Below are 14,103 nucleotides of genomic sequence, written 5' to 3'. Positions count from 1 at the left end.
GACAAAGTTTAGTCTGCGGAAAAATTTGTTGAAATGATTTCCACGCTGGATGCTCAAATTTAGGCCTTTGCTACCATAAATTTTTTTAATAGGTAGAACTAAGAAAACTTTAGTGGAGTAAAAATAAAATAAATCCCGCAAAGGGAATTGGGGGTAGCATTGTCTGGGATGCTTGAAGGACCTATGATGATGCCAGTGAACTGTTATTGTTTCATGAGTGATTTTCATGTAAGACAGTAATATATAGTGTACCAGTGTAAGCAGTAGCACGTCTTCCAAACATTCTGACTTATACCCATTAGTATTTATTTTATCTTCAAATTTTCAGGAGGTAGAGATGAAGCATCAAATAGAAAGCATAGAATTAGAGGAGGATTGGGAGCATCATGTCCTTCAATTCTGCAAGTGGATGAAAAAATACCTACCATACATTAGGGATAGCAAGTGGGCCTTGGGAGAGGAGCCGGGCATGGCAAAGGGCAGGGACAGCAGCCAAGGTTGGAGAGAAAGCTGATGTGATGGCAATAAATGCAGAGGTTTGGTGTGTGAGCAGTGCAGGAAGAAGGAATGATGAAAACTGAAGGCCTCTAAATTTGGTAGCCATAGCCTAAGAAAAAACAGTTTTATATCCTGAAGTCTGAATTAAAGTCCTACCTCAAATACTTACTAGTTGTGTGATCCTGGGCAAGTCATTTAACCTAACTTGTATCTGCCTCAGTTTTCCCATCTATAAAATGGGGATAATAATAACATCTTATCTCCCAGGGTTGTTGTGAGGATCAAATGCCATAACATGTATAAAGTACTTTATAAACTTAAAAATGCCATATAAATGCCAATTATTGATACTGCCTGAATACAGACTGAAGCATGCTACTTTTTACTTTCTTCTTTTAAAAAAGTCTGGTATAAAATGATTAATATGGAAATATTTTGCTTGATTGTATATGTATAATGTGCTTACAGTCTTGAGAAGGGAGGGGTGGAATTTGAAACTCAAAACGCTGTAAAAATTATGTTTTAACATGCCAATGGGGGAAAATAAAATAATATTTTAAATGCCAGTTATTAGTATTATCTCTTTTCAACTCCTAGGTTTTAAATCTTAGACTGTAAAAATTTCTGTGTCTTCATTTGAACTAGGGAGGTGACAAAAAAGCAGACGTTTAGGGGAATAGATAGACACCTTGTTTCAAGAGATTTCTAAGCACTAAATTTTGATCTATTGAGTCGAAAGTGTTTTATTTCTTTTTTAGATCACCAAGCATTGCAGGATCTTGAATTCTTTGTGCCTTTCATTTAATTGGTATAGAAATATGTAAAGCTATGGGACACTATAGAAAATAGTTTATGAAAAGCCTAATTTCTTCTCACATTTTCATAAATAATATAATTAGATATCTGATTTTGGTAATGACTTGATAAACTAGTAGATCATGCTGAAAATGCTTTTAAAAATGGTCAGATGGTTGACATTTTGACCAATAGTCATTAGATGTTTTTGGTTATCTTTTTTATGTATAATTTATGTAGTCAGGGAGTGTGCTCATAGCTCCTACCCACAAAGCTTTGGAACATGATTGATGATGGAAAAACAAAACAAGACAGAAGGGTTTTATTCTCCTCCAGTCCCATTCACATGATAGTGATCTAGGCCATTAATTCCTCAGAGAAACTACCTGTCTTTTCACTGGTTGGTGTGGAGGAGACACAGAGAGCCAAGTAAATGAATACATAACAAAAAAAAAAAAAAAAAAAAAAAAGAAAAGAAAAGAAAAAAGAAATTGGAAGTTGAAGAGTAGGAACATGCCATATCGATGATTGGGGGGAAGAAAGAATTGCCATATTATCAGAACTCCACAGGAATAAGTTGGGGGGGAGGGGAAAGAAACAGAGAGAGAAAAAAAAGGGAGGAGGAGGGAGAGACAGACTAAGAGACAAAGAGACAAAAAGAGGAAAACTGTCAATTCTACTGAGAGGGTACTTGAGAGCGTTACAGCTCCCCATGGAAATGACTGGGAGAAAGACTGAAGAGAAATGAGTTTAGGAGGAAACATTTTTGTATTAGGTTCACACACACACACACACACACACACACACACACACATTTATTTATTTATTTTTGGAGAGGGGCAGGCAATCAGAGTTAAGTGATTTGCACAGGGAAAAAATGTCATATCTGAGTTTGAATTTGAATTCAGGCCCTCCTGACTCAGACCAGTGCTCTATCCATTGTGCTACCTAGTTGCCCTTAGTAGAGGTACTCTTCTAATATCATGTTTAAAGTTATGTAGCATAATGTCAGGAACATAGTAGACATTTTCTAAATGCTGCTTTTTTATTGCAAATATTGCAAATCCTTTTGTGTAACTGACGTCAAACAAAATCAGCAGATGTGTTTTCCCTGGAGTGAATGGAAGTTTGAGCTATATGATCGGATAAACTCATACTCAGATTAAGACAAATGCCAACAACAAAGAGCTGATAATGAGAGAGCTTGGCGGTTATTTCAGACTGCTCCTTAGGTCCTTAGTGTTAGGTGGTGTGTTTAAATCCTGGAACTGAATATTGGATTGATAGCATTTCTTCTTTACTGTTAAATAGGAACTAATCACAACTTCCTTACTTGATCATATTCATAAAAAATAGCAATTATGATTTTTCCAATTGTTATATGACTTTTGAAATGTTCTCCTTGGTTCGGTTCCCCTGGGGGTCTCTGGGAGCAGCCTTCATTTTAGTTCAGGAATCACCACATGAGTAGCCAGGGGTTAAAGTCCAAATCCTTTATAATCTCTTTCAAAGTTCTATTTTCTTCATTTGGGGCTCAGCTAGTTTTCTTAGAGGCCTATCTCTCTCCTTGGTTCCCAGAGCTTGTGTTCTCACCTGTCTTCTCTGCCCTCTGAATCTTTCTGAATCAATCCTGGCTGAAGTTCCTAGCTTATATGCTCTACACTGAGTGTAAACCAATCATTATATCACTAGGAAACCATTTGTTGTAAGATTAAATCAATCATACTGAACTTAGAGAACATCATGCTAAATTAGATAACTATTGTCTCTATCAATTCCACTGACTTAGTACCTTGTAAGAATCTTTTGTTTCAAGTTCAGAGTTCTGGCCCATAACAGACTTTGAGAGAAAACTCTCTCAAAGAGGTTTTGAAATTTTATCACATCTCTTTTGCATTTCTTCTGAATATAGTTGGTCTGGTCCAATTTTTTTTTCCGACTTCATCTTCTTAAGGAATATTTCTTATTCCTCAAATTGCACATTGGGTGCCATATCCAAAATAATCATGAAAATAAATCAAGTAGAAAAATGGCATATCCTGTTTCATTTTTTATCTTTTAGTTGTCCTCCCATTGGTCTCAGCTATAACTATTCTTGGAATGATCTGTCTCAGCTCAGATTCCTGCACGAAACTTTTTACTATAATGGTGGAGAAACTGAGGCAGGATAGAGATTAAAATTTAATATTTTATTTGAAAGGAAGAGATTTACCAGGACCAAATGGATCCATGATTTGGTCCCAGGGCTGAATGAGACTATCGTCTCCAAAAATCCAGCAGTGAATGTCAGATACAAGATTCTTTTATAGGGTAACAGGAACAGTGACATAATGGAGAGGTACCTGGGATTGGGGATGACCTAATGGGGGGAGGCACCTAGGATGAGAATGGAAGGCAGGAACCTAGGATGACAGAATGGAGGGAGGTACTGGAGAGAGATGTCTGATATTCTAATGATATCTAAGATATAATACCTTTATTCTATCAAACATTAAGAGGGAATCCGGTATAACCTGAGGTAGAGTAACTTAGTAGGATAATTAGGGAAACTGGGTCAGGACATTAAAAGGAAACTGTGGCACAACACTACAAATGTGTTTTTCCTTATTTTGTTCTTAGCTATATCTTCAAATGATAGTACTTGCAATCTTCCACTATCCTTTTCTGTACCCTTTTGCAATTGAGGTTATAATATTCTAAACTAGCTCTCGGTTGTTACATTCTCCCACCTCTCAATTTAATAAGTGCTCCAAGCGTTAGTTGACTGAGTTTAATTCCTGGACATTCTCAGGTCTATTATTATAACTTTTAATTACATTATTACTTTATAACATCAGAAGCAGAGATGATCTGAATGTCTTTTCCTGTAATCATTTCCACTTATTCAGCATCCATAGGGCAGGTTGGAGTCATATGCAGTCTTCTCATCTCATGTTATCTTACAATTTGGTACTAAATTTGACCGAGGATCTTACTACTCAATTATCTGACTGCACAGATAAATCAGAGATGATTCACACATTGGTAATTAGATATTTTTTGCCTCTTAAAAGAATATAGATTCATTTCTGTGGTGTTGCTAAATGCCTATCATATCTAACATTTGACTAGGCTTAACGAAATTTATTATATTATTATAGGTAGAAAATCACAGTACACATAGACAAAATATACATGTATTCTACAAGCCTTTGATCTCTTATTTATCTCAAAATATTTTTCCGTGTATTTTTTACCATCCTTCTCTGTGCTCACAATCAATGGAGCCAAGCTTCAACCAAAATCAGTGAACCTTTGAAAAAAATTAAAACTCTTGGAAAAATCAAATAGGACAATCTGATATTCTTAAATAGTGCACTTTATTGCCAGGGTGTGTCTTCTTTTTATCCCTCATCTGTCTCTGAATCATACAATTGCCCTTATCAACTGGGAAGTATACTGATATTGAAGAGAATGATGTCATTCAGGGTTTCACAATTGGGACAGACTTATAATTCTCAGTTTTTGATAGACAACTGGACTTTGGCAAGGCAGGTAGTCAATTGCATGAGATCTTCTCACCTATGAAGAGGAGAGTTTCATTTTTTAAGAGTTTCTACAGTAAGAAGATGTGACCATCTAAGATTTGGATTCCTGAATTACAAAATTCCTGAAGTACAAAATTGATCAAATAATTGAATGGTCTTTGGGTGGGCCATTTCTCTGCTTGGACATGTGGCACATATTTAGTCTTAGTATTAAAGAGAAAACTATATGTAGGATGTCAACTGTTGAATATCACCTGTATGTTGCATATAGGATGACTGTTATGAGATATTTTCAAATATCCTAATAATAAACATTTATAATGATCATAACATGATAATATGTAATAATATAACATTATATAGTAATATAAATTTGCCAAAGTACTTTATGTAAACCATCTCATATATAAATCATCTTATTTGATCCTCATAATAATCCTTTGAGCAGGTGTATTTTTGTTCCTATTTTACACATGAGTTAAATGACTTGATCAGCACATATATTTGTATATATCTGGACAGGTCAATTCCTGTTCCAAGAATAGACTCCCTTCTGCCTCTTATTTCTGTCTTTTGAAACTTTTTTCTTCAAGACCTAGTTTAGGAGCAACCTTTTACATGAAGTATTCCTGATCCAACTAGATAAAAGCAATCACTTTTTTACAAGCTAGAATAAAATATTCCTGACCATGCATTTTTTTTTTTTTAATTTTGGTGAGCCTGAGCAAGCCAATTCATAATAAATCAAGCAGTAGCTTAACCAGTCTTCTTCGGACTCAATTCCATTCATTAGTTAAGTTATAGTAGATCCTCTGATATTCTCTCAACCTACCAGGAAAATGGGCAAATCTAAGTACAGTATTCTACCTACATTCCCTGACTAGTCTTAATAATATTTTGTGTCCCCTACTTTTACCTGCTTTCTCTCACCAAACAACCACATGCATCCTATTCCAAAGAAACATACATAGTTCTGAACTTAAACTGAGAAGACCACAGATATCATGAATCACACAGAGGACTGCAATTAATTTTATAGCATCTTCACATATGTAGTTCTTAACTCAGTTGATTAAGTATGCCAGAAATCTCATGCTACCTCTAGTGCTGTTTGAAACCACTAGGTCTAGTAACTTAGGAGATCAAAGTAATCTAAATTCAAGCCAGGAAATATTATGAATTCCTTAAAAAAAAAAATAATCTGTCCCACATTATTTTTGGTAGTGTTAGAAGAAGGAAACATATATTAAGTGCTTATTATGTTCTAGGTACTGTGCTAAAGCCTAATAACAATATAATCTCATTTGATCTTCCTTGACAGTCCTCCAGAAATGCTATTATTATCCCCATTTTACAATTGAGAAAGTTAAGGTAAACAAAGATCAAGCGACTAACCCAGTCACATAATTAATAAATGTCTGATTTGAATTTGAATTCAGGCCTTGACTCGAGGCCTAGCCCTCTTATGCACTGTACCTCCTGAATACTTCTAAGGCATAATCATATTATCATGTAGGCATTTAGTTAGCTTAGTGTCTAAAGACATATCCTTGGAATTATGAAAATTTTTGAATCCTGAATCAGAGTTTTATTATAAGCACTACTTATAGTAGTACCCTCTACACTATGTCCTGTACAAGACTGGTTAAGCTCCAGACTAATTCATTGTGAATTGGAACACTCAGGTTCATCATTTTTAAAAAAATCCCATTGGCAAGAATGTTTTATTTTAGATTGTAGAAAAGTGATCACTTTTATCTAGCTGGATCAGGAACACTTCATGGAAATGACGGCTCCTGAGCCGGGTCTTGAAGAAAGAATTTTAAACAGACAGAGAGGAGACATAGAAGAGTCTATTCTTGGAATAGGGATTTACCTGAACAGATATACATAAAATAGGGTCTATAACAACTACTATTGATGAGTATGTCTAGTTTTGGAGGGTTCCCTTTCATGGAACCAAAAATATGAGGTTTAGGTTTTGGGGTTCCCTTTTCAGGGAACCAAATGATGAGCTCTAGATTTAGGGAACCAAAATGAGATTGGGGTTTCTGGTGGTCAGGGAGTTAAATGATAAGGTCTAGTGGCAGGTTCAGGGTTCAGGGAACTAAATGGAGAAGTTTGGCTCCCTTGCACCCCCTTGGGATTTGGCACAAGGGTAGGGAGTTTTGGGGACTCATTTCTGGTGGCGCAAAGATTCTCTGTAAAGGAATTTACAAACCCAAAAACCTAGATTGATAAAAGAGGTTTATTATAAGGATTGGGAAGTAAGGTTAGAAATCCCGACAGAGAGGCATAAAGTCTCTTTTAGGGAAATAGGTCAGGATAAAGAGAGGGTAACACTAGAAGAGAATATTATTCCAGTGGGCAAGGGCTTTCTTGGCATAGCCTAGCTATGCTAAAGGATTTTAAAAATTGAATTCTTAACTTTCTTAATTTGGTGAATGGAGTGTGAGACCTGCACTTAAGCTTATAACTTTGGACAGTCATGTCAAGAAGTCAGTTATTGGAAAAGGGAGAGCAGAAGCTGAGAGAAGGATTAGGAAGCAATTAAAATGGTCTGAATGATAAAGGTCTGAGGTTGGGTGTAGTTATATCTATCAAAAGTATAGAATGACTGAGATACTGCACAGAAAAAATTGATCATTCTTGAAGTAATATTTGATATTCCAATATTCGGAGGAAGAGAAACCAGCACAGGAACTAAAAAAGAGCTAGTAAACAATAAAAAAAGGAAAATAGAGATAGAATAATGTTTTAGAAACAAAGGGTAAAGAGAGTATCTAGAAAGAGATATTCATTTGTCTTAAATGCACCACAAATGTCAGAAAAGATGGGTAAGGAGAAAAGTAATTGGATATGATGGAGCAACATTCATGAATATGTAGATCGTGATTTTAGCATTAAATGTAGAGTGGTTGTCAGATTAGGAGGTGGGTCCTGGTTATTGCAATGACAATCTCCTCATTTTCTCCCTTTCCTCCTCGCCCTCAGGTCTTAGGGAAAACACTTATAGGTAACTATGCCTATGATTCTACCTTGTGATCCTTATCAGTGTGTTTCTCATTAATAAATCAGAAATTTTAATTATTTTAATTCTTTTTAACAAGCATTTCTCTTCCTCCAACCATTTAAAAAAAACCCTGCAAAAACATTTATTCAAAATACAAAGCAAGAAAAATATTACATAATGTTGTACCAACAAACCCAGCACATGGCATCCATAGAAAGAATAAATACTTTATATTGTGACACACGTGCTAAGAACACACATGGCTAGAGCAACTCACAATTCTGAACTATGGGTCTTGATGCCTTTTTTCAGAGGATGTTTTCACAGAGTTCACTGATGGAAGTGCCATCCATGTTGAAAAAATGGTTCACTGCTGCTCCTCTGCTGAGGCAAGCCTCTTTCCTCCTCTGCTATTTCTTCTTTTTTTCAGAAAAAGCAGAGACCCCTTTAGCATGGGATTTTAAAAAACCCTCTACTTTTGAATTATGAAAGATTTTCATCTCTTAGGCAATAGGTGGCAGTGTATAACTTATCTTTCATCAACATTCATGGTTCAGGGCTGGGTCCTCTCCATGAAAGAACTCTCTCAAAGTTATAATTATCAACCAGTATATTTAATAAATCCACATCTTTGACGACTATGCTCTATCCAGTCAATCTATATTTGTCTTGTAATTATAAAACAATTCTAGGATCAGAATTCTGCAGATGTTAATTCTAAAGTTCTCCCGTAAATTCATCTACAGGTGAGCAGCTGAGAAACTGGCTTTGCCCTGTGTTAAACCATCATTTCTTTAAGCTTTCTTAGTGGTGTTAAACCATCATTTCTTTAAGCTTTCTTAGTGGTGTTTTTTTTTTTTTTTTAAACATGAAAATCATCCTACATTTGTTTTTATCCCTTTTAATCAGCAGAATGGGGATTCATAATTACATTTGCAATAGTAACTAACATTCATTACAAGTAAAATGTCTGATGTTGGTGTTAGATTATATCACTGTGATATATAGTGGAAAACTACAAATACTTCTTAAGCAGTTCACCCAACCTTTATTTCATACGTGTAAAAGTGGTGCAGAATTAGCAGTGGTTATTGGGGATGAGTAGAGAAAGAGCCGAACCCAAGATAATGACAAAAATCTCGCTAGAATGTGAACATTTAGAATCTAATATATGTTCACATATATTATGGGTTTATATCCAATCACCATGTAGAACATCATTCTGATGAGGATAATTGTAAAAATTTAAAAGTCTTCCCGATAGTGTATAGAGTATGATACTTTATTTTTTCCCTTACTCATTATTTCCTATGGATACATTCTTTTACCCATGTTTGTATTTTCCAGGATAACCATAACCCTTGCTATATTTGCAATATTTTGGAGATATAGGTCTGTGAATATCTATCTATCTAGATATATGTGTAGAAAAGATTTTAATATAGACATAAAATAATGAATTTCCATAATCTTTGATATTTGCCTTTTATAGTCTTAATTGTACCTTAAGACCTTAAGACCTTAATTGTGTGCATATATACACAGAAACACACACATAGATACACATATATATATATATATAAAATATGTATATATGTATAATGTGTATGTTTTATATTTATATTGATTCCAATAACCAGAAAAACATGTTGATAAATTTCCCTTCAAACATTTTTAACATTTATATAGTAAGGAAAATCTGAATAAGTTTTTTAAGCAGTCACTGGAGATTGTATAAATCTCTAGTGGCAAACATAATAGAATAACATACATTTTAGAAAGCAGTGATATGTTTTTTGCTTTTGGATATAATAAATGACATTGTGGGATATATTTTTTCAGACATTCTTGATAGTACCAAATGTAAGCTTCACATTAGCAAGTTTGACCTTATATAAATCAGTAATAACTAGTTGTATTTTTGTTACTTATTGTACTTTATTATATTTCCTAAATAATTCTTTTATCTTTTTTAATCAATTAAAATTACTGTTAGGCTTATAAGACATCTCGATGTTCCTATAATCACAAAATAAGGTTAATAAAATACATGTTCTTAAATCATATGATTCTAACATGAAAATAAAATAGAAAAACTTGATTTGCCTTAAATTCTAATTTGAATGAGGTCTTCATTTGGCACCAGACCTCATATTTTTCTTTCAAGAAGCAGACCCTAATTTGGGAAGCTAACAATGTTATCAGGGCCATTCCTTGGTTACAACAAATGAAGGTGATCAACTAGGTTTGTACTTTGGGAACTAGGAAGCAAAGGAAACACTGTAGGATAGAGTCAGCGAGGGGACAGCTGGTGCTAAACAACAACAACAACAAAATCCTATTGTGTCTATACACATATAGTATTTATTTGGGTCTTCATGTCTTCTTGACAGCAATGTTTTCTTCTGTCTTTTCAAAGCCATCCTTCAAATTACATGGTTTTTGGTGACACTTCAACATCTTTGTCTCTGTAAGGCTGTTATTGATAATTATTTAACTAGGTTTTACCTGTATTAAAGAGTAGGGAGGAATGTATTAAGGGGAGGAATGTGAAAAACTAAAAGATTTGCTTTCTAAGAATGGTCTTAGATTTTACCCTATTTGTCAAAGACATAAAAGGAGGAATTGAATATATTTAAAATTTCCAGTCATTTAAAAAAAATCTCATAGTAGATAATATTTTTCTAACTCAGGTATAAAAGATAAAATAACCACTAACTATAGTATAATGGAATGAAACTTATAAAAACAGAAATTGTTGCTTTCAAATGACCTATTTTCCCATTCATTATAATAGTCATTTTTGCATATACATATTTCTATCTCAGTAACCCTCTACTTAAGGTCTATGATGATGTTTCACAGTGGACTGCAAGAAGTCATCAATTCTCAGAACCTTTCCCAGGTGGGCATAAGCTCTGGAAAGTTTTACAGATCTCAAAACGTTTATTAGTATGGTCTCAGTAAATATACTGTAGGATTCTTCTTTGAATGCCACCCTAGTGGATGATGGAGATGTTTGGCAGTTTCCTGAAAATTTTCTGGCTTAAATTGGTAGATGTAGCACTTATGCTTATGAAATAATGTAAACTTTAAGTATTGAATTATATTAATTTTAGGCCTCTATGTATTGCTATTAAAATATAATATTTCAAAAATAATGTTTGTTTCCTTCATTACAATTATGCTAAAAGATTAATTATACTACCTAGTTGGAAACTGTAGAATTCCCAGTATGAGAAATGAGTATAAAATTCCAAAGAAATATTTGGAAATATATACATGATTATATATCATCTTTATTCATTTCAATAGCTGTTGAACAAAATATCCCCTAGGCATATGAATAAAAGAAAGTTATTTTGTTCTAGGGTGTTAATCCTGTCCCTGATAACCAGTATCAAAAAATGGTTTCCTTAAATTTCATATGATCACAAAAAATATTAGAAAGATATAAATGGGGGAAATGATTAAGAATTGATATTTATACTGTTAAATATACAGACCAGTTTTAAAATCAAAAGAACAGTTTGATCATTATTCAGAGTAACTTCTTATAAGTGGTTACTCTGAATAATGATCAAACTGTTCTTTTGATCAAACAACTTCTTATAAGTGAACTGTGATTCTGTTACGTACTTTTCTTAAAGAACCACACAATCCATATTATATATCATTTAAAGTATATACTGTCATATTAGACAATCCAAGCAATAAATAGTCCCAGTAATTCTATACTAAATTATCCAATGTTAGGATAACCATCTACCTCAGGTTCTGATTGAGACTGAATAAGCCTAGAAATAAATATATAAGTGGAAGAAAGATGTTCTTAAATTATAGAGAGAAGGGACTTTGGAAGAAGGGCACTGGACCCAGATTAATACAAAGGACAAAGTAGATAGAAGCATGGTTAATAGGCATCATCTTACTAGTAGTGTTTTACTCATCATCACTTAATACATTCCTTCATATTTTCTGAGAAGTTGTGGTAAAAAAAACTGAAAAATGAATAAGACAATATTTTCTCTCAGACTTAACAACAACAACAACAAAAAGAATGCACATTTTTTTCCTCTCAGGTCTGAGAAAAATATTGTTAGCTAACACAGATCAATTAATACATTTAGGAGAGAATGTGTGATTATTTGGATATATTTGTTCTATGCATCAATTTGTGTATAATGATTACATGTTATATTTATAATACTTTTTGAAATTATAGCTGTCAAACAGATGAAGGCACTGAACAGGATCAAAAGTAACATTATAATTTATTGAAAAGTTACATGCAATAATCTATTATATTACATCTCAAAAATTGCACAAGACAAAAATGTTCCCTGCAAGGAAAAACTCTGATGTATTACATGAAAACTTTTGCAACCTTCACAGTATATAAGACAGTTTAAAAGAGAATTTGTAAAAGTTATCTAAATGAAACTTGATTTTATCAGCATACTTTGGGACATTTCTTATTCACACAGGCTGCCTTAGAGAAAGAATGGTTCTCTTTGGATTCCACCAACTTCCCTTCCCAAACACAGGATCTCCCAAATGAGCCGCACCAGCCAAAGGTAACATGTCATGGAAATTTCTTAGTCCTACATCTTTGTTCATTCCTTAAGGTTATGCTACACTTGGGGTGATTAATACTCCAATTTATTGACTTGAAAAACACAATTACTTTTAGAAGCCTCTGACTTCCTTTTCATCCCCAGATGTAATTTTTCATGATGCTTTTTCTTTCATTTGTTTCATTTTTTTCTTAATTTTGGACTTCTTTCAACACTTTACTTCACAGTAGCAAAAAAAAAAAAAAAGATGATGTGCTTCAGCTGCACGTTTGGCAATGGGCTAAGAATCACTAGTTGAAATAGTAAATTAAAAATCCAAAAATCTGCATTTAGGATGGCAACAGCTGAAGCTTCTCAGAGGTCATTGAACTGTAATATATGTTATTTATTTGATAAACTTTGAAGTTTTAGCTTTCTGAGTTTTTTTTTTTTGCTGCTTTGTAATTATTCATCTTACTATATGCAAACTATTCCAGAAGACATACTCCTCCCCATAACAACAAAGGACGTTTCATAAATTTTCATTTCTTGAACATTTTGTCTTTAAATTGAAGTATGAATTGCAGATGTTTAGTTGTATTTTTTTTTGTAGTTTTAAGATAAACAATGTAAATTGACTAAAATGTTCAAAATTCAAATGAAAATAAAGTAATGCAGTATTTACATTTTCCTTTCTGATAAGTATTCAGGATATTTGTCCTCTGATGACACTTCACTTAATTTACCATATCATCCAGAGCAAGCTTGGCAAAATAATGAGAAAGAAAATCCATGCTCTTCTGAAGATTCTCAGCTTATTACTGGCAGGTAGGGTTAAAGTAATATTCGTACATGTGTATGGGAAGTAGTTCCTTATCCAAATGAATAAATAACAGGCACTAGTTATATGTTAGTATAGGAGACAGAGTTCATTTTAAAAACTACTATTATTATTATTATATTTACTTAAATATGATTAATTAGTTTATGGAAGTTTGGGGGTTTTAAAAAATAATTTCTAGGGATTTAAAAAAATTATGCAAATTATAAAAGTTAGCTTTATTTTTAAAACCAAGTAAGTTGCTCAGCTAGATTTCTAATAAAATGATTTTCAGCTGGGAAACACTTAAATATAGCTCCCTAGGTATAGATAAGGATTAAAGGAGAATTTCTTTCCATGCTGCATTCCTCTGCAGAAAGGGATTGAAATATGCTTCAAGTAATTGAAATGTAAACATTTTAAATTGATGGCAGACTTTTATTACTTTCTAAGATAAAGACTTCTTCTGTTATTTAAAATAGATTTTATTTCCGAGTTTTACAGAACATAAACAGTTTGCAGTTTAGTAAAGAATGAAAGGCAATCATACTTTAACTCAGTTGTTACTAGTTCTCTTCTATTGCCAGATCAGAAAGTCAAAAACTGTCCTCTTCATCTGACATCAAGAACTATATGCAAACATCCCTAAGATCTAAAAAAGAAGAAAAAATTTCAGAGGAATGGTACGTTTTCTATATTCTCTCTTTCTACATTGTTACAAATCAAAAGACCAAGATATTTTTTAAAAAGATATTTTCTTTTATTTCAATATTGATTTTGCCAAATTTATTTGACAGATTAGGCTGATTAAATCATAATTTTATCAATATTTCAGCTTTTTAAATTTAAACGAGATACAATAATTATGTAAAATTTCTTTATCCCCATACATGC

The 14,103-nt window shown here is 33.2% G+C and overlaps 1 protein-coding gene across 4 annotated transcripts in view; it reads left to right on the top strand.

Annotated features, from left to right (window-relative positions):
• The window catches only part of LRRIQ1 (leucine rich repeats and IQ motif containing 1), a 315,252-nt gene that overhangs the window by 157,623 nt on the left and 143,526 nt on the right, over positions 1-14,103 (top strand). For 3 of the 4 annotated variants that reach the window (XM_031940562.1, XM_031940561.1, XM_031940563.1), the window contains 3 exons: positions 12,321-12,410; positions 13,093-13,217; positions 13,797-13,892. In XM_031940562.1, coding sequence (XP_031796422.1) covers positions 12,321-12,410; positions 13,093-13,217; positions 13,797-13,892 — 311 coding nt within the window. Of the gene's footprint in view, positions 1-12,320; positions 12,411-13,092; positions 13,218-13,796; positions 13,893-14,103 lie in introns of those variants that run through there. The other variant, XR_004229855.1, reaches the window with a different exon arrangement.

The sequence above is a fragment of the Sarcophilus harrisii genome, chromosome 5 (assembly GCF_902635505.1).
Source record: "Sarcophilus harrisii chromosome 5, mSarHar1.11, whole genome shotgun sequence".
Lineage (NCBI taxonomy): Eukaryota > Metazoa > Chordata > Mammalia > Dasyuromorphia > Dasyuridae > Sarcophilus > Sarcophilus harrisii.
This window is presented reverse-complemented; position numbering and strand designations above follow the sequence as displayed.